The 27,237-nt window shown below is 42.9% G+C and overlaps 1 protein-coding gene across 1 annotated transcript in view; it reads right to left on the bottom strand.

Moving 5' to 3' along the window:
* LOC134732170 (zinc finger protein interacting with ribonucleoprotein K-like) overlaps positions 1 to 3,680 on the bottom strand; it is a 49,787-nt gene extending 46,107 nt beyond the window's left edge. The window contains 1 exon segment of the mRNA XM_063614913.1: positions 2,951 to 3,680. Within this exon segment, the coding sequence (XP_063470983.1) occupies positions 2,951 to 3,551 (601 nt within the window). The 5' untranslated portion in view covers positions 3,552 to 3,680.
* Between the last annotated feature and the right edge of the window lie 23,557 nt (positions 3,681 to 27,237).

The raw sequence follows: 27,237 nt of genomic DNA on the forward strand, positions 1-27,237 counted from the left end.
CCAAAAACAAAACAAAATAAAAACAGAAAAAATTTAAAAATTAGTACAAATTTAAAGGATTACATTGCCTCATTTAAAGACATAGTGTAAAATTATGTTAAATAAGACTTTAAAATATTAGCAAAAATACAGATTAAGAAAGTGCAGAAATAGACCAACAAATATAAGATCAAAGAATTTTAAAGAAAGGTGTAAAGGCAACTCAGTGAAGATCGTTTTAAAAAAATGTTGTTGAATGAACTGGACATCCGTATTAAAACAAAAACCAAAAAACAACACTGTAAAGCTGTGACCCCAAACCTCACACGGTATACAATATTCAAGAACTACCTCAAAATGGATTATAAACCTAAAAGTACAAAACTTTAATTAAGTAACATGAGATAATTTCTTAAATCTTGGCAAATACTTCTGAAATATGTACCAAAAATATGTTCAATCAAAGGAAAAATAACACATTCAACTTTGTCAACAGTAAAAATTTCTGCTATAGGACAGACTCTGTTAAGATGAAGGTAAAAAAGATCCATATGCTAGAAGACTATACTGGCAAATCACATATCTGAAGAAGGACTTGTATTCAATATTTATTAAGAACCCTCAAAACTCAATAATAAAACAAAGAAAAAAGTTTAAATGGGCAAAAGATTTGAACACTTAACCAAAGAAGACAGAGGGATGGCAGTAGTACACATAAAAATTGTAAACATTAGTCATTAGGGGGATACAAAGTAAAATCACAGAGAAATACCACAACACACCAAATGAGAATGGTGAAAATTAAAGACTGACCATACCAAGTGTTGGTGAGGACATCGAGTTCCTGAAATCCTCATAACACTGTGGAGGGAATGTAAAATAGTATAACCACTTTGGAACACAATTTGTCAGTTTGAAAAAGGTAAACATCCACTTACCCTGTAAATTGATGTGCTTATGCTTATTTTCTGTATTTTATGGTGACATCTTTAAAAGTTTGCTGGCTCTGGAGAGACTGTCCCTCTCAGGGCTAGCCCTTTCTTAGAGATGGCAAAAGGCTTGACCCAGAGCACCTCTCTCATATACAACCAACCAGTCCAGAGTCTACAGCCCCAATTACCTCTTTATCCAACTCTTACACCCCACGCCAATCTCTCTCCTGCACTAAAGTACCCCAAGACCAGGTACCAGGTAACCAGAGACCAACCCTGTAGGCCAAAGCCTGCTGAAATTATGCAAACTAGCTAATCATAAGCTGTTTACTCTGCCCTGCCTGGTCTTTTCCACAGAAACCTCAATAAAGGCTGTGGCCTATGCTTTCCCCTTGCTCCTGCCTCCTGACCAACACTGGTGCTTTCCATGTGGCCCTCTGTGGCATGATGCCTTTCCTTCTCTTGGAAAATGTGAATGGTGAATTATTTCAATGGCACTGGCTTCTCTGTGTTGTCACTTAGTCACTTGTATAAATTAACATCCCACAGGTAGAAATGAAACACTCAATCCTGTTACTCCTAGGTATTAACATATAAGAAAGACTAGCACATGAATGTTGATAGCAGCCTTATTTGTAATAGCCCCAAACTAGAAGCAATCCAAATGTCCTTTAACAAATGAGCAGAAAAATTGTGGAGTATCTATATAAAGCTATACATGAGTCTGTAATAAAACAATGAAGTATCGATACATACAACACGGAGGAATCTCAAAATAATTATGCTGAATGAGAAAAAAGCAAACAGTAAGCATTTTGTTATTCCATTTATGTAAAGTTTTAGAAAAAGAAAATAAGTCTACAGCAAAAGACAGTAAATCAATGTTTGTGGGAATGGGGTGCCAGGGAGGGAGGGAAAGAGGGATTTTAAAGGGGGCTGAGATGACTTTGCAGGTGATGAATCTGCTCATTATCATGATTATGGTGATGGTTTCCTGGGTGTACACATTAGATAACACTTAATACATTTACATTTTAAATACACACAGTTTACTGCATGACAATATCTCAACAGAGCTTTAAAAAAATGGCTCCACATAAAAAATCTAGATCTCCTGCTTCTCTTGAAAAACCAGAAGATTTAGCACATATATAAGGGACTGCACCGTAACTATTCTCATTCTTTGGAAGGGACAGCCCTGCTTCAATGGGAGCAAAGACTAGTGAGCAATAAAGCTTGTTTGTGAGTCACAGAAGTCACACGCCTAGACTCCAATCTCTCTTCTCTGTCCCGTTTCTTGCTTGTCTAGCAATGGCCTAGAGGTGAACAGCCAAAACAGCCTCAGCAATCCAGAACACATTCAGATTATTTTCTCTGCCATCGACCTTGTGCATAGGAGAGACTAAATCTGGAAGTCCTGAGAATATCTGTGTACCCTCATGCCTCACAGCTATAGCACACTCTGGAAGCATGTTTAGATGGGGCACATACCCTCTATTTTGTTGCCCCGAGCTCTATGAATCACAGGCAGTGTGTGAATGTAATTATGGTGGTCTCCAATGGCCTCAGCCCACTCATGATTTCCTCCGGGGAAGTGGAGGGAGTACAGAGGTCTGCCTTTGCTGAGCACCTTGGGTAACCTAAGGTACACTTGCCAGCTGGTAGAGGTGAAATGGCTTCTCCCACAGGTACTGGCAGTGACAGAACTCAGGTAAGAGCCTTGGGCAGGTTAGAAAGTGCAATGCAACTCCTGAAAGCTTCCCACCTACCTGGCACTCGCAGGGAATCTCTCCAGCATGGATGTCCAGATGTGAGATTAACTTTTGGCTGATAGCTACTACACAAAGGCTACTCTCAGAGCTTCTGTCCAGTGTCACCCACTATGTGGACCAAGCAGACAGCCTACTCCCTGCGTTCCAAGGCCTTCCTCCAGGGTGAACTTTCTGGCACCACATAGGCTGTTGGTTTATGCCTTTTCTCCAATGTGATTTTTTTTTTATATTTAATGAGGCTGGACTTGTGGCTAAATAATTTCCTACATTCACTACACTCATAAGGTCTTTTTCTAGTATGGACTCTCAGGTGTTGAACAAGTGTAGATTTAATGCTGAAGGCTTTCCCACATTCACTGCATGCATAGGGCCTTTCACCAGTGTGAACTCTCTAGTGTAAAATGAGGCTGGATCTTTGGCTAAAAGATTTCCCACATTCTGTGCACTCATATGGCCTTTCACCAGTGTGAACTCTCTGATGTGCAATAAGGCCAGAGCTTTGGCTGAAAACCTTCCCACATTCAGTGCACTTACAAGGCCTTTCTCCAGTGTGGATTCTCCAATGCCGAGCAAGTGTGATTTTGCAGCTGAAGCATTTCCCACATTCACTACACTTATAAGGCTTTGCCCCAGTGTGAATTCTCTGGTGTTCAATAAGGCCATAGCTTTGTCTAAAGGATTTCCCACATTCACTGCATTCATAAGGCCTTTCTCTACTGTGGATTTTCCAGTGCTGAACAAGTCTGCATTTCTGGTTGAAGGCTTTCCCACAGTCACCACACTCATGGGGTCTTTCACCAGTGTGAATTCTCTGGTGTTGGACAAGTCTGTTTGTAGCTAAAGGCTTTCCCACATTCATTGCATTCATAAGGCCTTGCTGAGATGTGAACTCTATGGTGTATAGTAAGGTTGGAGTAATGGTTAAATAATTTCCCACATTCACTGCATTTATAAGGCCTGGCTCCACTGGGAACTCTCGGGTGTACAATCATGCCAGAATTCTGGCTAAATAATTTCGCACATTTGCTGCACTCGTAAGGCCTTTCTCCAGTGTGGACTCTCTGGTGCTGAATTGAGTGTGTGTTTGCTGCTATAGGCTTTCCCACATTCACTGCATCTGTAAGCCCTTTCTCCAGTGTGAAGGTTTTTATGCCGAACAAGGTGGGTGCTTCTGCTGTAGGCTTTTCCACATTCACTGCACTCATAAGGCCTCTCTCCAGTGTGAACTTTCTTGTGTTGAACAAGATGGGAGCTTTCTCTGTGGGCTTTCCCACATTCGCTGCACCCATAAGGCTTTAAACCCACGTGAACTCTCCGATGTACAGTAAGGCTAGAGTTATGACTGAAGAATTTCCCACATTCACTGCATTTGTAAGGTCTTTCTCTGCTGTGGACTCTCTGGTGCTCACAAAGCCTATTTCTGTGGCTAAAGGCTTTCCCACATTCACTGCACCTGTGATACCCTTCTCCAATGTGAAAGGCCTCCTTGCACTATTTCTGGGTGAATTCTGGGTCTGGTACTGGAGAAGGCCTGACCTGGGCAGGAGGTCCTTCTCACAGTACCCACATGTGAAGGGATTCACTGACATGTAGACTCCGCAGTTCTTAACAAAGCCCTATCCTTATCCCTGCTGAGGCATTTCTCCCCACTGTGCTGCCTCTGGTGCTAGGGGTTGTCTGTACTGACCCAGAATTGTCTCCCACATGGCCACTGTGTGTGCAGTTTGTGTCCGGGGTGTATTCCCTGATGCTCAGTCAAGAGCAAAATGTCTTTCATGACTGGACCACAAATCCCACAAGGGGAGGCTTTCTGGGCAGCTGGACCTGCCTTAGGAGCCCTGACCTGTGACAATCCTTGAGAAGGTGCCTCCTCATCCTCCACTAGAAACCAACAACCTGAAAGCAAAGAAATGTTGAAGTATACATACAGCCTGGTGGGATCTACTGGGTTCATTGCAAGACTCCTGGTCTAGGACTGACTTTCGTGGGAGAGGCAGCCTTATCACAGTGTGTGTCTTACAAATGCAGGAACAAGTACAGAGGACTCTTGGGGGACTACGGGGGTTACAGGTGACAAAGAGTCTACTGCGCTAAGCCTGGCATCATGATACAATGGGGAGGTCTAGGGAGGAGCAAGGGCACAGCGATGGGATGCAGCCCAGGAAGGAGAGGCTGCATCTCCCTCTCACTTCTCTGCAATGGCTTTTAGCAGGAGCTTGTCTGCTGGTGACACAGGAGCACTGAACAAAAGGGTGTGTCCAGACTCAGGAATACCAACTGCAACTGGGTAGCTGTTCAAGAACTACTTAGGCTATGTGCACATCTCCCAAAACATTATGTGTAGCTCAGCATTAGAGAACACTGCAGAGGGAACAGTGGAAAGGAAAGGGTGAGACCTGGAAATCAGAGAGGTGGGAGTCGGCCCTGGCCAGATGTCAGTGTAGGAAAGAGAAACGGGCAAAATGTCAAGAATGCAAAAAATAGAAAAGAGTCATGGCCCCTGCCCTTGGTATAAAAACAATGATGGACACTGGCAAGGTTGCTGGAATCATGAGAACCCAGCCCTGACGTTAAGCCATCCCTCACTTCCTGCTTACCAGAGCCAGTCCCCCACAAAGTCCCTCCTCCCATAGCTTTGTCAGGCATCCATGTCTCTTCCTCCAGCCCCAAGTGGACAACTACCTGAGTCTGGGAAGATGCAAGGCCTAAGGGAAAGACAAGGCAGGTGAGTGGACAGCAGGAGCGCAGAGTAACCCACCCCATGACAGACCCCAGGAAAGAAAACTAGTATTACAAAAAGAACCTCAGAAGAAGATCCCATAGGAACAGCCCAGTGGTCCCTGCAAATAGTAACCACATTGGTTCTGCAATTCCCAGCACGGTGAGGCATGAGGAAATGCGACCAGGAGGGAAGGGGGCAGAGAGGTGCAATGATTCTGCATAGTCACTCTGCCAGGGTGAGGCCAAGCCTGGTGGGATCTATTGGGTTCATTGCAAGACTCCTGGCCCCCATCTCCTTCCCTGCAAGGCTTTAGGGCACCAGGTAGTGGGGCTGCCTGGGGAGGGGACAGAGAATGCACTCAGTCCAGCACTGGCACCCACAGCATCTATGCAAGAAAAGCTAGGAAGGAGCAATGTCTATAACCTGGCTGTGGGAAGGAAACAGCAGCTCCTGGAGAAAAGGGGAAGCAGGCAGGAGGGAGGCGGAAGCACAGCCCTGAGCCGCCAGCAGGAGGAGGGAGCGCGGCGGCTGCAGGCAGGGGAGGGAGAGGAAAGAACGGAGGGACGGTTCCCGGACAGAGCGGGAGGAATCGGGGAGCGGCCAGTCCAGGGGGAGCTGCTCCGCTGCGCTGCGCTCGTTATTCACAGGACGCGGCGGCGCTTCCCGGGGCCGCTTCCCGGTCCCCTGGGTGGAGGCTGCCATCTAAACCTGACTCCAGAGTTTAAGATGCAATGGCCAGAAGACATGAGCGTGTCACTAGAAGGATGTGGACGTGGGCTCCGGGGCTGTTGATGATGACGGTGGTCTTTTGGGGTCATCTGGGGAATGGACAAGGCCAAGCAGAGTTGAAATGTGAGATGGGGTGTAGCTTCTCCTAACCCCTGGCGTATCATCTGATGGAACTGAAGAGTGAGAAATGACCTCCACGGACCTGGAGCCTCAGCTTCATGTCTCCACCGAGATGCCACATTGGAGGCAAGCTCAACGCAATGCCTTTATTAGAAACGTTTTTAAAAGGGAACCCGTATTCACGTTTGTCAGGACACTGCTTATCTCTCTAGTTGAACCCGTATAACTTACTTTATAAGATGGTAAGATACAAAGACTCTTAATCTTCTATCTACCAGGACTCTTGACATAAATTGAAAGCTCACTTATAACAGCTCTAGCATCCCAAGTGCCTTGGACTACACTCCAATTTAACTTATTGTTCAGTTTTTATATAACTGTCTTCCTTATATTGTGCTTAATTTTCTTATTAATTTAATATTTTAAGAAGAATACTCATTCTGAGAAGTTCACAAATCAGTTAGGCTTAAGTTTTTAAATAAATGTTTTAAAAATATTAAAAGCACACGTATGAAACAATGATACTAGACTTAATTATGGAGAGCAGCCTCCCCTACAAATTTCAGCCACAACACAAGAGCAGTAAGCAGATCAGTCCCCTCACCTTCATTCCAACATTTCAAGTGACTGGGGAAAGAATAGGGACAAAATAAGATAAAACAAAATAAAGGTTTCTTGTGGAACACTGAAAAATTATTATGTGCCAAAGTGTGAGAATGCTTTATATCCATCCCATCGTTTGTCCTGAGAGGTACTTTCTATTATTGATTTCATTTGACAAATGAGGAAACAGAGGTCTGAATAGGTAGAGAAACAATTGTCAACTTTCTACTTCTTAGTATAACTTTACTGCCTCTGAGGCCTGCCTGCATTCCTGCACTGGGGTTTCATGGACATTACTCGAGACCACTGGCCCTATGTCTGTCATCTTTTATGTTTCATTTATAAACACCCTCAGCTCTTGATCTGTGAGGGTCTTAATAAATATAGTTGAAAAAAAAAAAAAAAATGAAAAAAAAAAAAAAAAAAAAAAAAAAGAAAAGGGGAAGCAAAGAGCCCAGCCTGGGATGCTGAGGTATGAGGGACTTACCCAGTGAGGCCACAAGTGCAAAGTTCTCCAGCATCACATCGCAGACAGACACCGGGTCCATCCTGAGTCCCTCAGGCTTCAATTCTTAGAAGCGCTACACTCCACAACTCATCATGAGACAGGCAAAATCATTAAAAAAAAATGGCTGGGGGATTTTTCTAAAATTGCTAAAATGGTTAATAATTTTGTGTTATTTATATTGTTTTTATTTTTTCCTGATCAGATCCATAAGGCAAAAACTCTCTCTAGAGAAGAAAATAATGAATGTTTTGGTTTGTCAAACCCGTAATTCTGGAAAGGCAATTAAAATTTCAGGTGGGAATACACCACCTGATGGGCTATTTAAAAATTTACGGATGGATTTTTCTCAATTGCCAACTTCAATGGTATATCAGTATGTTCTCTTATGAGTTTGAATGTTTTCTGGTTGGGTAGAGGTAGGTAAGCTGAGGCTGTGACAGTAGTTTAAAAAGTCATTAGAAAGTTATTAGAAAATGTGTTTCCTTGCTGGGGCATCCCTGGAGAAATCCCCAGTGATAAAGGGAGCCCATTTTACTGGACAAGTTATAAAGTAGTTATATAACATAAGATGTCACGGACACAGTGGCATTAACACTGTCCTCATCACCCTCAGTCTTCTGGAAAGGTCAAAAGGACAAATGGCATTTTGAAACAAATTGGGCCAGGTGCAGTGGCTCACGCCTGTAATCCCAGCACTTTTGGAAGCTGAGGTGGGTGGATCACTTGAGGTCAGGAGTTCAAGACCAGCCTGGCCAACATGGCAAAACCCCATCTCTACTAAAAATACAAAAAATTAGCCTGTGGTGCATGCTTGTAATCCCAGCTACTCTGGAGGCTGAAGCAGGAGAATTGCTTGAATCCAGGAGGTGAAGGTTGCAGTGAACCAAGATTTCGTCACTGCACTCCAGCCTGGACGACAGAGGAAGATCCTGTCTCCAAAAAAAAAAAAAAAAAGGAACACCCATCCACCCCCCCCCAAAAAAAAACAATGACAACAACAACAAAAACAAAAACAAAACTGAAATCAGCAAAGCTCACTGAATTGATTATATTTCCATGGCCAACTGTATTACCATTGGCCTTGTTGGCAATCAGATTCATCCCCACCAGAAAGCATAAATTGGCCCCTGATAAAATAGTCACTGGAAAGTTTATGCCCCTAATAATAGAATTTCACTCTCTTAAACTCTGATATGACTAAACACTTCAAAGGTTTAATGCCAAAATATATTATCACCAGGTAAAGGAAGCTTTTCATAATCCACCAATGAGAACAATCAAGCCCTGTTTGATTTGGAATCTGGAGATTGGGTCTTCTGGAAATGATATCAGAGGAAGATTGCCCTTAAACCCCATTAAAAGGGACCATATCAAGTTCTTCTTACCACCCAAATTGCAGTAAAACTTCAGGGTTGCAAACCTTAGATCTACATCACACAATTCAAAGGGACCTCTGCAGACTCTTGAAGTTTTTCTCCAGAAGCAGACAGCACCCTACATATGGACAGCTCTCCTAAGACCATGGGCCAAGACTTACCTCCATCCTGAAAGCCATATCCTTTTACTTTTACTTTTTTCCCCTAATTTTCTTCTGCCCCAATTATTTCCTTTTCCTTACAGGAATATCCATGGGACCATAATCTGTGGATAGCTTTACCTAAGGCTTATTCTGTAGCAAAAAAAAACCTTGAGCTATCCTTGGACTTGTGGGCTAATGCCAAAAACTCAAGAAGCAATTTCACAAATGCCAATGCCTCCTTGTGTTTCCAATTCACCCTGGCACTCCAAAAGAAGAACAGAAAGCTATCTTGATATTCTAGACATCACTACCACTTGTTTTCCTACACTTGCTGGAAACAATATCCTAACCTTTCCAATTAGTAACCTAATCACTACCAAATATAGAAAACACATTAGAGTGATGCCTGCAAAAGATGTATTATGCTTCCACGCATCACATACTCAAGATCTGGGGACTGTGTATGCAGGCTATTCGTGCATAGTATCATAAGTAATTGCTATATAATGTCACCAGAACAAATCCAGTAGGGTACTTCTTCATGTGGTTATACACCTTAACAGCATGCTGTAAAAGGACCACAAAGAATTTTCCCACTGAACTTTGTTCAGGAGCCATCAGGCTTACATGTCAAATTTAACTTACTTCTGCTCAAACACCACCAGGAGGCGCTCTTTTCCAATGCTTGAGGACCTATCTTGGGTCCGCAGAGAATTTGCTTACCCTTTCTTCCTCTTCACTGGTTTAGATCTTGCTCTTTGATGGGTCTCACTCCTGCCTTTTGAATAGCTTCCCCTGAAAGTTCCCATAATAGCTTCCATAATCAGAGGCCAAAACAGTAAACAAAATGATCATCGGCCTTGAAAGAGACTAAGATAAGCTAGTTTCTACTGAAGAAAGGTTCCAGTGGGGTTCCTGGGGGCTTGCTCTTGGTGGTAGTAGGGTGCTGGTAGTGTGGAATTCGGAACAGATCCATAAATTGGGGAAAATCTTAGACTTTATGGCCAACCAAACCTTCCAGTGGTTCAGTAGAAGCCATCCTCCAAAAGGTAGATGATAACCTATGCATCTAACGAACACTTAATAGAATATCATGCAGCTTAATTTATTTATTTGAGATAAGGTCTTGCTCTGTCACCCAGGTGGGAATGCAGTGGGGCTCACTGCAGCCTCGACCTTCTGGACTCAAGGGATCCTCCCACCTCAGCCTCCTGAGTATCTGGGATCACAGGTGTGCACCATACCTGGATAATTTTTAATTTCTCTTTTTCTTTTTTCTTATAGAGACAGGGTCTCCCTATGTTGCCCAGGCTGGTCTCAAACTCCTGAGCTCAAGTGATCCTCTCATCTTGGCCTCCCAAAGTACTGGGATTACAGGTGTGAGCCCCCGCACCCAGCCTCATGCAGCTTTAGATCATTTTGCTCATGTTGGGGACTTGTGCTGAATTAAACTGAGTGCCGTATCTATGCTTCCCCTAATTTTGCTACTACAGAAAGCTTAATTTAAAAGGTAGCTGTTTCTTTAGATACTCTTATCAAATACATGAAGAAAATTTCAATACAAGAAGAAAAAAAATTTTTTTTTTACTCTGGTAAAATATACATAGCATGAAGTTAATCATTTTAACTATGTTAAGTGTATAGTTCAATGGCATTAAGTACATTCACAATGTTGTGCCACCATCACCACTATCAATGTCCAAAACTTTTTCATGAATGGCAAGCTTAGCTTTTCCAGGGTTTTGTAATCTTTATGTTTTTTTCTGGTGGGTCTCCAGGTTACTATGACTTATGGTACCAGGCTAATGACACAACTGGATATCTCTTTATTATTATTTTTTTCCAGATGTGAAGTTATAAATGCAGGGACTTAGAGCTCATACAACTTTAAAAAGGTTGGGAGAGTGAAGTTATCACCACTTGGTTATATCTCCTAAGGAAACTAATTTGAGGTCTCCCGTTCTCAATTTTTCCTTCTTTATAGGTACTATTAATGCCCTAGCCCAGCAACCTGACTTTTATTGAATATATTCAGGGTGTGATGGTGAATACTTAATCACCATCACACCCCGAACAAAGATTATGACCAACTAGACTCATATACTATTGAGCTGCTCATATGCCTGGACTTTGACTTGTTTGGTTTTGACTGGTTTTGTTCATAGGGCCTCCTGTGAAGGAGTACACTTTGGTCTCTTAGTATTATTTTCTGGTAGTCATCGTAATAGTCCCCCGGTGCACTGTATCCTGTCGACTCTTAAATGTGTGCACGCAGACATCCATTGTGCACTGAATGGTCTCCCTGTGACTAGATCAGCAAGAACACAATTATTTAACTGATCTGACATCATGAATTGTGAATTCCATGCTGAGGCCAAGTAAGTCTAATACAATGGTGACAGACAGTGTCAATGCCCAGGGTTTTGGTCACTATGTCAAAATCCAATGGCTGACCCAAAGTGGGGAATTGGCAAATTGAACTAAATTTGGCCTGAGGCTGTCTCCATATCTTGAGTCCCTGTGGAGCTGGGTTTGGAGTTTCGTTTTGGAATTTGGTAGCTGAAGGTCAAGGTCGTTTGCCAGCTGGCTATAACTTCTCTTTATGCTCAAAGATCTTGACAGTATGTAAATTGGGCGATCACGTTTTCTATTTCTGGTTTTGGCCAATCTTCTGTTGGATTTGACCAACTCTTGGCCCCTCTTATGTCGACTAAAACTCCTGCAGCTGCAGGAAGTCAAGTTCCAACACTAGAAACAAGGACCAGTTAAGAGAAATCAACATTTTATCCTAAAAATATATTTCTTTGACATATTTTGAAGGGACCCTGCTAGATCTTTCCTGGTCTAGATCTAGGAAAGATTAGCTAAAGGTCTTCATTCTGAAGGCTCCCATATATACACATTAAATACATTTCAATGCCATTTCTTCTAAAAATCAATCCTCCTCATGTCAGTGATTTACAGTAAACCTTTCAGGGGCCAAGAGCCTTGTCCCCACAGTTTTGGGGCAGCAAGCAGGGTCTCCAATGCCACTCTGCTGTTTTGGAAGCTGCAGTGAAGGGAACCCAGGAAGCTGACAAGCTGGCAAAAAGGGTAAAAACTTCTTACCAGTCAGGCTTCCAGCCTCTTTCTGTACAATTTAGTTGAGCAGATGATAAAAGATCAGTTCTGTCTCAAAGGATTTTGTTTTTCTTTTATATAAAGGCAAAAGGCTAGTGGGAGACCCTCAGTGTCCTCAGTATCACTGGGGACTCCTGCAATGCTACCCACAGGAGAGCCCCTCCACCCTTGTGGGCCCTAAAACTAACATAGGGAGCTGCTGAAAGATTGTACCATGGCACATACATGAGGTTTTCTTCAAAACAGATTGTGTTGGAGGAACTGAAACACCACCAAAAACAATCCCATTAAAAGTGGGCGAAGGGGCCAGGCCTGGTGGCTCACGCCTGTAATCCCAGCACTTTGGGAGGCCAACGCAGGTGGCTCACGAGGTCAGGAGTTCAAGACCAGCCTGGCCAACATGGTGAAACCCTGTCTCTACTAAAAATACAAAAAAATTAGCTGGGCATGGTGGCAGGTCCTTGTACTCCCAGCTACTCGGGAGGCTGAGGCAGGGAATTGCTTGAACCCAGGAGGTGGAGGTTGCAGTGAGTCAAGATTGCACCACTGCACTCCAGCCGGGGCGACAGAGCAAGACTCTGCCTCAAAAAAAAAAAAAAAAAAAAAAAAAAAAGGGCACAGGACATGAACCAACATCTCTCTAAAGAAGACATACAAATGAACAACACGTATATGAAAAAATGCTCAGTATCACAAATTATCAGAGAAATACAAATAAAAAACAATGCAATATCAGTTCACCAAAGTTAGAATGGCTGTTATTAAAAGAACAAAAAATAACAGAAGCTAGTGAGGATATGGAGAAAAATGAACTCTTAGATACTATTGGTGGGAATGTAAATTAGCACAATCACTATGGAAAACAGTATGGACATTTCTCAGAAAACTAAAACTAAAACTATCATACAATCTAGCAATCCCAGTACTGAGTATCTATCCAAAAAGGAGGAAATCAGTCTATCAAAGGGATTCCTGCACTTGTATGTTTATCACAGCCTGCTCACAATAGCCAAGATACTCAGTCAACCTACGTGTCCATCAGTGGGTGAATGGATAAAGAAAATGTGGTACATATACACAATGGAATACTATTCCTATACTATTACTATAAAAAAGAGTGAAATCATGTCTTTTGCAGCAACATGAATGGAACTGGAGGAAATTATGTTATTTGAAATAACCCAGGCATAGAAAGACAAATACCACATGCACTCACTCATGTGTGGGAGCTAGAAAAGTTGATCTCATAAAGGTAGAGAGTAGAAGGATAGACACTACAGGCTGGGAAGGGTGTGGGTGGGGGGTGGAGAGGGAGATTAATGGATGAAAGCATACAGTTAGATAAAAGGCATAAGTTCTACCATTCAATAGCAGAATAGAGTGACCATAGTTAACAACCAAACATTGTGTATTTCAAAGTAGCTGGGAGGACTTGAATTGTTCCCAGTGCATAGAAATGATAAATACTCCAAGTGATGGACCCTTCAAATACCCTGACCTGATCATTACACATTCTATGCCTGTAACAAAATACCACATGTACTCCATAAACATGGAAAATATTATGTACCAATAAAAAATAAAAGGTATTCCTAGAATGTTAAAAGGAGAACATTAGACAATTTCTGTTCAGTGGGGATAGTCCAAATTTGAGTAAAAGTTTCAAAAAAATATTTATTTAAGGGGAAAAAATGGTAGAACACCTGATAATGATAAAGATGGACAATGTGAGGTCTAATTATCCACAAGAAGTCAGGAAGTTAAACAGAAGAAAAAAGAAGACAATTACTTTGTACAAGAAGGAAGGAAAGGTAATTACAATGTACTATATATCCCAGCTGTGAATAACACTTATGCCTTTATATCAACAACAGAAGATTTGTGATTTATGATTTATGATTATATCAACAACCAAAGTTTTGCAGAACTGTATTGGGATGATGGGTAACGTGGCATAAGAGCAGATAGATAACTAAATTTTCCTCTTCATCTTCAATATTGGAAAGTCAACAGACAGTGCCGAAAATAAAAATTTTGTTTGTAGAGACAAGGTCTCACTATGTTGCCCAAGGTGGTCTCAAATTTCTGGCCTCAAGAGATCCTCCTGCCTCAGCCTCCCAAAGCTTACTGGGATTACTGGTGAGTGCCACCTTGCCCAGCCCCACCCTTGTGTTTTTTTTTTTTTTTACTCTGGTAAAATATACACAGCATGAAGTTAAATCATTTTAACTTTAAGTGTATAGTTCAGTGGCATTAAGTAAATTCTCAATGTTGTGCCACCATCACCACTATCGATGTCCAAAACTTTCTCATCATTTCAAACAAAAACTCGGTACCCATCAAGAAATAACTCCCCAGGCCCCACCCTGCCCCCTTGTAACCTCTCTTCTACTTCTGTCTTACAGAGTTAGTTGCTTATTCTGGGTAACTCATATAAGTGAAACCATACAACATTTGTCCTTTTGCGTCTGGCTTATTTCACTTCGTTTTATTTCTTCTCAAGTGTCAGCCATGTCACGCATATAGAAAAAGTTCATCTTTTTGGCCAAATTATATTTATATATCACATGTATTCACTTATGTGCTGACGGACACTTAGGACATTTCCATGGACTCACATAATTTTGATGCAAGTAGAAACTTTTATAATTAACACAATATTTTATGAAAGGCTCATATGCAATAAGTACTATTAACTGAGTGCCCACTTTGCAGAACCTGTGTGAGGGGCTTTATATAAACTGAAACACAACGAGCTTGGGAGGTGGAAATTGCTATCAGTTTCACAGATGAGCAAGCCGAGTTTCAGTGTCTTCAGAGCTGAAAGGGCCTCACCCAAGTGCACATTCCAGAGCCTGTGCTCCTTCCACTGCAAGCCCAGGTGCTGGACATGAACACAGACACAGGGAGAAACACACACACGAACCCAGATATCTACCCAGAAATATCTTTGTGAAGGGACAATAAATGCACAGGCAAACATTCAGACAAACTCACTTAGCAAATGTCTGTTGAGCCTGGACTTGGTGGCAGATTCTGATCTAGGGGATGCCAGGTGCAGATACATTTGTCAAGACACAGGATCATGCTCCAGGGGCTCCTGGGCACACATGCACACACAGACCTGCGGGCTCACACCACAGTGCTCAGCCTGTTCCCAATCCCAGGAAACTCCAGGGAGGACAGAGACTGTCACGCCAACACCCAACCCCTCCCACTGCAGGCTGAGCTGAGTTCCTGATACGCTGCCAGCCCAACAGCATAGTCCAGGGTCCTAGGTCTCTCTGCAGACCTGCCCTGACCACACTTATGTGCATACACAGACACAGACACAGACACACACATACACACACACACAAAGGTGTGTCAGTTGTCTAGATATACATAAAACTCATCCATGGCCAATTCCCTGTCTGTGCCTGCTGGGACCAGACTCCACTGTCATGAGGATGACACCCACCGCCTGTGCTCTTCTGCTGGCGCTAATCTGCAGCGTCCAGCTGGGTGAGAAAGAGGCGGGCAGGGCTGGGAGGAAACAGGTGGCCCTGCTCCTTCACTGTCATTGCCATCCCAGGGTCTCAGCTGTCCCTGTTGCAGACATTTGCCATGGGAGGTTTCAGTGAATTCTGACCTCTGCTGCTTTCTTATCTTGCCTCATCCACCACAGGGGATGCCTGCCTGTGTTTGGGAGAGTTGCTTTTGCATACCCAGAGGATCTGAAGCGGGAGCTTGCTCAATACAACCCTAGCCCCCTGACAGAGGAGTCCTTCCTCAAGTTCTAGCAATGCTTTGCCTCTGTTTCATTCCCAGAAAGGCTTGCTGTTGTTGGAATATGGTGACTGTGCCCTGGGGAACCTGCACATGCTGCACGGCCACAAGTCCCAGGCCTTGTGCCCTGCACTTACCTTCCCTTCCTGCTTGCCATATCCTGAGCAGGAAGCCACATCCCAGGATGCTCATGATCAGATGAAGGCCCCCACATGCCCCAACAGGGCCTCCTGCCTCACCTTTTTCAGCCCTGAACCCAGACACTGCAACCCTGCAAGGGGAGAACCTCTGACCCTGGTGCCCAGGAGAGGCCCAGGGACACAGGGAACCACAATCACTGCGTCAATGCACTGATGATGAGCACACAGCAACAGACACTCACACAGGATGCTGTTAACAGCAACACGTACACTCCATGCCTGCACAAGCACATGCATACACGTGTGTTACACCAACATATGCAGAGTCACACTCAAGCAGGAGTCACAACCCACACTCACCGTGTTTGTCCAGAGCCTGGGATCCCCAAGAAATGGACAGACCTTAAGGAGCTCCTCTGACCTCTGGGACTGGGTGGTAATGATGGGTCTGGGGATGCTTTCACAGAGGCTCCCAGGTCCCCACTTTATTTCTTTCCCAACAGTCTAGGATCGTCGTCAGCGATGACTGCAAAGATGTGTAGATACTTCCTTCTGATCTGAGGACCCCTGCAGCCCACCTGGCCCTCCCTTCCTCGGGGCTCCCCACACTCCTGACCTGACTCTGTCCATCAACAAACAATTCCCAACAAACACCTGCAGCTCAGCTCTGTATTCTGGCGTCTCTGTGGGGTTGGCTGTGACCACATGTGCAGTGTGTAACCAGGGTCTGCCTGTGAAATTATGTGACTGAGGAAGAACTCAACAGGAATGTGTACACATATGTGTTTTCTGAGCCCAGGAAATAAACCCTAACACAATCCTCCATCTCCTCCTACCCAAGTCCTCCTTCTCTCTACCCCTACCACAGCCGCACCCTGCCTTGACCCAACCCCCCAGGACTCGGGATGCTGGAGGCTGGGAAACCTTGCCCTCCTGACTGAGTCACAGGCCTCAGCGTCCCCATAAATACCTGCAGCTCAGCTCTGCTCCTGGGGCTGTTGGGACCAGGCAATCTGCATGAGGCTGTGGGGGTCTCTGTGGCCATGTGACCATGACAGGGGACACTGAGGTCACAGGGAATGAGCACCACTCTCAGGCATGGCGCCTCTGTCCCACTTCACCCCTCAGTTGATTTCATCCTCGCTGGAGGTCTCAGTGGCCTTCAATACATTGACGAGGCTCCATCAGCTCCCTCAGGGTGAGGTCCCTCCCCAAACCTCAGGCCCTTTCCGCAGGCTCCTTGGATCTTCCGGGCAACGGTCACCTGTGCCCATCAGCTCATACTGCCCTAAACTCCTCCGTCTCCCTCCCAGACTCTCACTGCCCCAAATGGCCTTTCTTCCCTCCATTCATTCTTTTTGTCACCTCTCAGCTGTCATTTCCTCCCGGGTCAGACATTTCTGGCCCCCATCTCAGGCCACATCTTCTCACCTTTGTCCCCAGAATTGGCTTCACTTAACACACTGTCTGTCCCAGTCATCACCCATGCACTCAGCCAGGGAGGGAGTGTCCCCTGCCACACGTCAGGACTTTTCCCAGAGCTGGACACCCCATGGAGAACAAGGCAGATGAGGGCGCTGCTTCCCTAAAGTTCACATCCAAGGTGAAGAGGGCGTTTTAAAGCTAAAGAAAATTGTAATAGTGATGAGAACCACAAGGATCACCCAACAGGGAAATGTGATCGGGTGGGACTGGCTTGGGGTGCCACATTGGGTCAGGTGGTCCCAGAAGGCATGTGAGGAGACATCTCCCCTGAGTCCTGAAGAACCTGAGGCAGCCACTAGGTGAAGGTCTGAGGCAGAGAATGCAGCATGATGAGAAAGGGTTTAGTGTGTTGGAGAAATGGCCAGTGTACCTGGAACAAGGGGCGGTGGGGAAGCAGGTCACATTGGGCTGGAGCAGCTGGGTGGATGTGATGCTACTGCTGAGGTGAAGCCTGGGGAGAAGCAGGTTTAGGGCAAATATCCGGAATCCCACACTGGCCTGGATAAGTTTACAATCAAGACATCCATTAGCCATCCAGGAGGATGAGACACAGAGAGCGTGAGACGCGCTAGTTTGGAGCTCATGGGAGAGTCAGGCCTGGAGACAAAAATATATGCTTTCAACATGTAGGTGGAATTTAAATCCATGGAGATAAAGACAAGAATAAATCTCATGTTATTTAATTCAGACACACATAACATTCAGCTTTTAACAATCAAAGGCCATGAGTTTCAACTATAAGTTAATGAAAACAGTTAAAAATGTCCTGAGAAATTTTGGACAAAGAAGCTGTTGATGTAAGTTCTCTGAGGATGCAAAAGCATTTCACATGTGTTTGAAAGAATAAGGAAAATGTTAGAGAATATTTGTCTGGTTACCATGAGTCTACCCATAATCTGTAAGTTGTCATGAAATTGAATAATTTCTTATAATTACAATGTCCTTTAATCAAAACATATTTATTGCCAAGCTATGCTTTTTAAATTAATTTTGTTCATATTTATCTGGATGGCAAATCCACAGAATATATTATGTTAAATTATGACCTTTGTATTAATGTTAAAATTTTGTGATATGTCTTTTTCCTTTTTTCCACAGTTTTAATATATTACACTTTAATATTTTTAAACTTCATACTTTTTTGGTTATTAAAATGAATTTTTTAAATGCAATAAGAACGTGTTGCATTATTTATTTTAGAAATTCCCGTCTTTGTGTTGGACTGCAAATTGAGTTTCTTTCTCTTTGGATCGTTCTTTTTTATTTTATGATTTTATTTATTTATTTATTTATTTATTTATTTATTTATTTATTTTGAGATGGAGTCTTGCTTTGTCGCCCAGGCTGGAGTGCAGTGGTGCGATCTCAGCTCACTGCGACCTCTGGCTCCCGGGTTCAAGCGATTCTCCTGCCTCAGCCTCCCAAGTAGCTGGGATTACAGGCATGTGCCACCAAACCCAGCTGATTTTTTGTATCTTTAGTAGAGACAGGGTTTCACCATGTTGGCCAGGCTGGTCTTGAACTCCTGACCTCATGATCTGCCCACCTTGGCCTCCCAAAGTGCTGGGATTACAGACGTGAGCCACTGTGCCTGGCCTGGATCTTTCACAACTAGGACTGACAATGTATGTAAAAGTTCTGCAACAGTACAGAAGGAAAACCGTTTTTACGTATAACTTCAAAAAGGGAAGGAAAAAAGAGAGAAATCCTTTGACTTCCACGTGCCCATCTCAAGACATTCCACTCACAGATTTGAGGCTCTGGGTTCTGGGTTTGGAGTTTCAGTCTTAACCTCAACAGAACTGACACACACACATAAAGATGAGTGTAATGTGTAATTATTATTCCTCTTGCTGGTCACCACCATCACTTTCGATTTCTCTTTTTTTTCTGTGAATTTACTTAAAAGAAAAAAAAACTTTTTGCAATAACTATTTGGAGTTTAAAAATCAATAAACCAGCCAGGCGTGGTTGCTTATGCTTGTAATCCCAGCACTCTGGGAGGCAGAGATGGGTGAATCATTTGAGGTCAGGAGTTCGAGACCAGCCTGACCAACATGGTGAAACCCCGTCTCTACTAAAATACAAAAAAATTTAGCTGGGTGTGGTGGCAGGTGCTTGTAACCTCTGCTACTCGGGAGGCTGAGGCAGGAGAATCGCTTAAACCCAGGAGCTGAACAGGCAGACCCAGCCTGATGCCCTTGGGACCTGATCCCACTGCCCTCTTCCTGTGCACCCCAGCTTTCCACTCTGTTGTTCCCCATCTGTCAAGTTTCTTTTTGTCTCTGATCTCTGCCAGGGTGATTCCAATGCCTGACCATCTGTTCTTTAAGTCAAGGGTGAACCCTCAGCCCCACCATTTCCTCTTCCTCCACTCCTAAGTCATCCCCTAAGTGCCCTGAGGGCAATAACCGGGTCGTAAATGCCCTATGTGTCTCCAGCATGGGCTCTGCATGACTTCACTAGACACTGACTCACACTGGTTGAGGGCAGAGGACAGAAAATCTAGCGAGAGAGGGACTGGAGCAAGAGGTGGGGCGTCTGACCCTTGTCGGGTGGTTCAGCTACTGGGGCTGAGCATACCGGAGACCTGGAAACTCACCAGGCCTGACATTTACCTTTCTGCTTTAATCCCAAGAAACCTATGGAGATTGGGGATCTTCCAGCTGAGCCAACGGCAAAGATGAGGATTTCCTGGTGCCCCTTGGCCAAACCTCCCGCTCACCTGGCCAAGCCTGACTCACACCGGTATGTGGACCTGTGGTGTGGGTGGTGGCCACATCACTGAGGAATTGGGCTTCATCCAGGGTTGATTTTTCATGGTTAGATTTTCACTCAGTAGAGGTTGTTATGAACAACAATATGACAACAAATTAGAACACCTAGCAGAAATGTATAAATTCCTGGAAAAATATAACCTACCAGGATTGGGCCGAAAAGAAATCAAACTCCTGAACAGACCAATTACAAGTCAGAAATTAAAATCTGTAATAAAATGTCTCCTATCACAGAAAAGTCTAGATTCCAATGGCTTCATTGCAGAACTCCACCAAACATTTAGGAAGAAATAACAGCAATTCTTCTCGAACTCTTCTAGAAAATTGAAGAGTATGGAATTCTTCCAAATTCATTTTGCAAGACCAACATTATCCTGATACCAAAACCAGAGAAGCACACACAACAACAAGAAACTATAGGCCAATATCCATGATAAACATAGATGTAAACATTCTCCACAAAATACTAGCCAACCAAATTCAGCAGTACCTTAAAGTAATCATTCCTCATGACCAAGTGGGATTCAACCCAGGGATGCAAGAATGTTTCCAGATACACAAATCAATAAATGGAACACACCACACCGACAGAATGAGTACAAGAACCATATGGTCATCTCATTAGGTGTGGAAAAAGCATGATAAAATTCAATAGTCCTTAATGGTAAAAACTTAACAAACTGTATATAGAAGGAATGTAGCCCAACACAGTAAATCAATGCATGGCAAACCCACAGCCAACATCATAGTGAACAGGAAGAAGTACAAAGCTCTTCCTCTGAGATCTGGAACAAGGCAAGAATGTCCACTTTCACCACTTTTATTCAACATAGTACTAGAAGTCCTAGGCAGAGTGATTAGGCAAGAAGAAATAAAGGGCATCCAGACTGGAAAGTAGGATGTCAAATTATCTCTGCTTGCAGAGGACATGATCTTACGTACAGAAAACCCCTAAAGCACCACCAAAAATCTCTTAGAAAGAAAACCCCTAAAGCACCACCAAAAAAACTCTTAGAACTGATCAACGAATTCATTAAAGGTGAAGGATACAAAATCGACATATTAAAATCAGTACCACTCCTGAACATCAACAACAAATTAGAAATCGAGAAAGCAATCTTATATAAAATAGCTATTAAAAAAAGAAATGCTTCAGAATAAATTTAACAAAGAAGGTAGAAGACCTCTACCAAAACAACTATAAAATACTGAGGAAATCAATTGAAGAAGACACCAAAAAATGAAAACATATCCCATGTTCATAATTAGAAGGATCACTATTGTGAAAATGACCATGTTACCAAAAGTGATCTGCAGATTCAATGAAATTCCTATCAAAATATCAATGATATCTTCACAGAAATAGAAAAAATAATCCTAAAATTTATATGAAACTACAAAAGACTCTGAGTGGCCAAAGCAATCCTGAGCAAACAAACCAAAGCTGGAGGCATGGCATGACTTGACTTGAAAATAGACTACAAAGCTATAGTAAACAAAACAGCATGGTACTTGCATAAAAACAGACACATAGACCAGTGAAACTAAATAGAAAACTCAGAAATACATCCAACTGTTTACAACCAAGTGATTTTCAACAAAGGCACCAAGAACATTTACTGGTGAATGGACAGTCTCTTCAATCAATGATGCCGAAAAACTGGATATCCGTATGCCAAAAAAATGAAACCAGACCTGTATCTCTCATTATGTTGATAAAATCAACTTGAAATAGTTTACAGACTTAAAAGCTGAAACTATGAAACTGCTTGAAGAAAACATAGGGGAAATAAATACTACAAGACTGATCTGGGCAAAGAGTGTATGGTGAAGAACCCAAAAGCACAGGGAACAAAAGCAAAAATAGGCTAATTGGATTATATTAAACTAAAAAGCTATTGCGCAGCAAATGAAACAATCAACAGAGAGAAGAGACAACTTGCAGAATGGCCAAAAAAACTGTAAACTATTCATTCAACAAGGGATTAAGATCCAGAATACACAAGAAACTCAAACAATTCAATGTCAAGAAGAAAAACCACAAGTAATCTGATGCAAAAATGGATAAATTAGCTGAATAAACATCTCTCATAAGATGACACATACATATGGCCAACAGGTATTTTTAGATGAGATCTGGCACGTTCAGGGTGGTATGGCCATAGACACAAACAGGTATTTTTAAAATGCTCAACATCACTTATCACCAGGAAAATGCCAATCAAAACCACATTCAGATATCACCTCACCCTGGTTAGAATGGCTAATATGAAAAAGACAAAAGATACCAAATGCTGGTGAGAAAGGAAAGAAGAGGGAACTCTGGTGTGCTGTTGGTGGGAATGTAAATTAGAACAGTTATTATGAAAAACAGTATGAGGGTTCCTCAAAAACTAAAAATATATTTACCATATGATCAAGCAATAACATTACTGGGTACACATCCAGGCAAAACGAAATCAGTATATCAAAGAGATATCTGCACTCTCATGTTTATTGCAGAACTGTTCACAATGGACAAAACATGGAATCAACTTAAGTGTCCATGAACATGTGAACAGATGAAAAAAATATGGTATACATACACAATGAAATAGGATTTAGCTATGAAAAAGAATAAAATGCTGTCATTTGCAGCAACATGGATGAGCTTGGAGTCATTGTTTTAAGCAAAAGAAGCCAGGTACAGAAAGATGAATCCTATATGTTCTCACTCACATGTGGAAGTAAAAAAGCTGCTCTCATAGAAGCAGAGTGTAAAATAATGGTTACTTGAGGCAGGAAGTAGTTGGGGGAGGTAGGAGTATAGCCAAAAGTTGATGGATGGATACAAAAGTGCAGCTAGATAGGAAGACTAACTTCTAGTGTTCTATAGGATTGTAGGGTGAGTGTAATATACAATTTATTGTATATTTTCAAATACCTAGAAGAGCAGATACTGCATGTTCCCAAAACAAAGTAATGATCAATGTTTGAGGAGGTGTATATGCTAATCATCCTGCTTTGGTCATTACACATTGTATACATGTATTGAAATATCACTGTAACCCATAAATATATACAATTATTACTGCAACCATTTAAACTAATAATAAAAGCAAAAGAAGAAAAGAAAAAAAGCTACAGTCTAATATCCACGAGTAAATCTTCAATAACATAGTAGAAAACCAAGTTCAAACACACATTAACAGAATTATACAATATGACCAAGTAGACTTTATCCCTGAAATAAAAGAATAGTTCAACATATGCAAATCAATCAATGTGACATTCCACATTAACAAAATAAAAACCACGGGATCACCTTAAAAGATGCAGAGAAGGGTGGAGCCAAGATGGCCAAATAGGAACAACTCCGGTCTACAGCTCCCAGCGTGAGCGGCACAGAAGACTGGTGATTTCTGCATTTCCGTTTGAGGTACCGGGTTCATCTCACTAGGGAGTGCCAAACAGTGGGTGCAGGACAGTTGGTGCAGCGCACTGTGCGCGAGCCGAAGCAGGGCGAGGCATTGCCTCACTCGGGAAGCACAAGGGGTCAGGGAGTTCCCTTTCCTAGTCAAAGAAAGGGGTAACAGACGGCACCTGGAATATCGGGTCAGTCCCACCCTAATACTGCGCTTTGCCAACGGGCTTGGAAAACGGCACACCAGGAGATTGTGTCCCACACCTGGCTCGGAGGGTCCTATGCCCACAGAATCTCCCTGATTGCTAGCACAGCAGTCTGAGATCAAACTGCAAGGTGGCAGCGAGGCTGGGGGAGGGGCGCCCGCCATTGCCCAGGCTTGCTTAGGTAAACAAAGGAGCCAGGAAGCTCGAACTGGGTGGAGCCCACCACAGCTCAAGGAGGCCTGCCTGCCTCTGTAGGCTCCACCTCTGGGGGCAGGGCACAGACAAACATTCAGCAGGAATCTCTGCAGACTTAAATGTCCCTGTCTGACAGCTTTGAAGAGAGTAGTGGTTCTCCCAGCACGCAGCTGGATATCTGAGAATGGACAGACTGCCTCCTAAAGTGGGTCCCTGACCCCCGAACAGCCTAACTGGGAGACACCCCCAGGTAGGGACAGACTGACACCTCACTTGGCCAGGTACTCCTCTGAGACAAAACTTCCAGAGGAACTATCAGACAGCTGAATTTGTGGTCTCACGAAAATCCACTGTTCTGCAGCCACTGCTGCTGACACTCAGCCAAACAGGGTCTGGAGTGGACCTCTAGCAAACTCCAATAGACCTGCGGCTGAGGGTCCTGTCTGGTAGAAGGAAAACTAACAAACAGAAAGGACATCCACACCAAAAACCCATCTGTACATCACCATCATCAAAGACCAAAAGTAGATAAAACCACAAAGATGGGGAAAAAACAGGGCAGAAAAACTGGAAACTCTAAAAAGCAGAGCACCTCTCCTCCTCCAAAGGAACGCAGTTCCTCACCAGCAACGGAACAAAGCTGGATGGAGAATGACTTTGACGAGCTGAGAGAAGAAGGCTTCAGACGATCAAACTACTCCGAGCTATGGGAGGAAATTCAAAACAATAGCAAAGAAGTTAAAAACCTTGAAAAAAAATTAGAAGAATGGATAACTAGAATAACCAATGGAGAGAAGGGCTTAAAGGAGCTGATGGAGCTGAAAGCCAAGTTTCGAGAACTACACGAAGATTGCAGAAGCCTTGGGAGCCGATGAGATCAACTGGAAGAAAGAGTATCAGTGATGGAAGATGAAATGAATGAAATGAAGCGAGAAGGGAAGTTTAGAGAAAAAAGAATAAAAAGAAACGAACAAAGCCTCCAAGAAATTTGGGACTATGTGAAAAGACCAAACCTACGTCTGATTGGTGTACCTGAAAATGATGGGGAGAATGGAACCAAGTTGGAAAACACTCTGCAAGATATTATCCAGGAGAACTTCCCCAATCTAGCAAGGCAGGCCAACATTCAGATTCAGGAAATACAAAGAACGCCACAAAGATACTCCTCGAGAAGAGCAACTCTAAGACACATAATTGTCAGATTCACCAAAGTTGAAATGAAGGAAAAAGGGTTAAAGGCGGCCAGAGAGAAAGGTCGGGTTACCCACAAAGGCAAGCCCATCAGACTAACAACTGATCTCTCGGCAGAAACTTTACAAGCCAGAAGAGAGTGGGGGCCGATATTCAACATTCTTAAAGACAAGAATTTTCAACCCAGAATTTCATATTCAGCCAAACTAAGCTTCATAAGTGAAGGAGAAATAAAATACTTTACAGACAAGCAAATGCTGAGTGATTTTGTCACCACCAGGCCTGCCCTAAAAGAGCTCCTGAAGGAAGCACTAAACATGGAAAGGAACAACCGGTACCAGCCACTGCAAAAACATGCCAAATTGTAAAGACCATCGAGGCTAGGAAGAAACTGCATCCACTAACAAGCAAAATAACCAACTAACATCATAATGACAGGATCAGATTCACACATAACAATATTAACTTTAAATGTAAATGGGCTAAATGCTCCAATTAAAAGACACAGACTGGCAAACTGGATAAGGAGTCACGACCCATCAGTGTGCTGTATTCAGGAAACCCATCTCACATGCAGAGACACACATAGACTCAAAATAAAGGGATGGAGGAAGATCTATCAAGCAAATGGAAAACAAAAAAGGCAGGAGTTGCAATACTAGTCTCTGATAAAATAGACTTTAAACCAACAAAGATCAAAAGAGACAAAGAAGGCCATTACATAATGGTAAAGGGATCAATTCAACAAGAAGAGCTAACTATCCTAAATATATATGCACCCAACACAGGAGCACCCAGATTGATAAAGCAAGTCCTGAGTGACCTACAAAGGGAGTTAAACTCCCACACAATAATAATGGGAGATTTTAACACTCCACTGTCAACATTAGACAGATCAATGAGACAGAAAGTTAACAAGGATATCCAGGAATTGAACTCAGCTCTGCACAGAATGGACCTAATAAACATCTACAGAACTCTCCACCCCAAATCAACAGAATATACATTTTTTTCAGCACCACACCACACCTATTCCAAAATTGACCACATAGTTGGAAGTAAAGCTCTCCTCAGCAAATGTAAAAGAACAGAAATTATCACAAACTGTCTCTCAGACCACAGTGCAATCAAACTAGAACTCAGGATTAAGAAACTCACTCAAAACTGCTCAACTACATGGAAACTGAACAACCTGCTCCGGAATGACTACTGGGTACATAATGAAATGAAGGCAGAAATAAAGATGTTCTTTGAAACCAACAAGAACAAAGACACAACATACCAGAATCTCTGGGACACATTCAAAGCAGTGTGTAGGGGGAAATTTATAGCACTAAATGCCCACAAGAGAAAGCAGGAAAGATCCAAAATTGACACCCTAACATCATAATTAAAAGAACTAGAAAAGCAAGAGCAAACACATTCAAAAGCTAGCAGAAGGCTAGAAATAACTAAAATCAGAGCAGAACTGAAGGAAATAGAGACACAAAAAACCCTTCAAAAAATTAATGAATCCAGGAGCTGGTTTTTGGAAAGATCAACAAAATTGATAGACCGCTAGGAAGACTAATAAAGAAGAAAAGAGAGAAGAATCAAATAGATGCAATAAAAAATGAAAAAGGGGTTATCACCACCAATCCCACAGAAATACAATCTACCATCAGAGAATACTACAAACACCTCTACCCAAATAAACTAGAAAATCTAGAAGAAATGGATAAATTCCTCGACAAATACACCCTCCCAAGACTAAACCAGGAAGAAGTTGAATCTCTGAATAGACCAATAACAGGCTCTGAAATTGTGGCAATAATCAATAGCTTGCCAACCAAAAAGAGTCCAGGACCTGATGGATTCACAGCCGAATTCTACCAGAGGTACAAGGAGGAACTGGTACCCCTTCTGAAACTATTCCAGTTGATAGAAAAAGAGGGAATCCTCCCTAACACATTTTATGAGGCCAGCATCGTCCTGATACCAAGGCCTGGCAGAGACATAACCAAAAAAGAGAATTTCAGACCAACATCCCTGATGAACACTGATGCAAAAATCCTCAATAAAATACTGG

This window comes from Symphalangus syndactylus, chromosome 13, assembly GCF_028878055.3.
Source record: "Symphalangus syndactylus isolate Jambi chromosome 13, NHGRI_mSymSyn1-v2.1_pri, whole genome shotgun sequence".
NCBI classification, from domain to species: Eukaryota; Metazoa; Chordata; class Mammalia; order Primates; family Hylobatidae; genus Symphalangus; species Symphalangus syndactylus.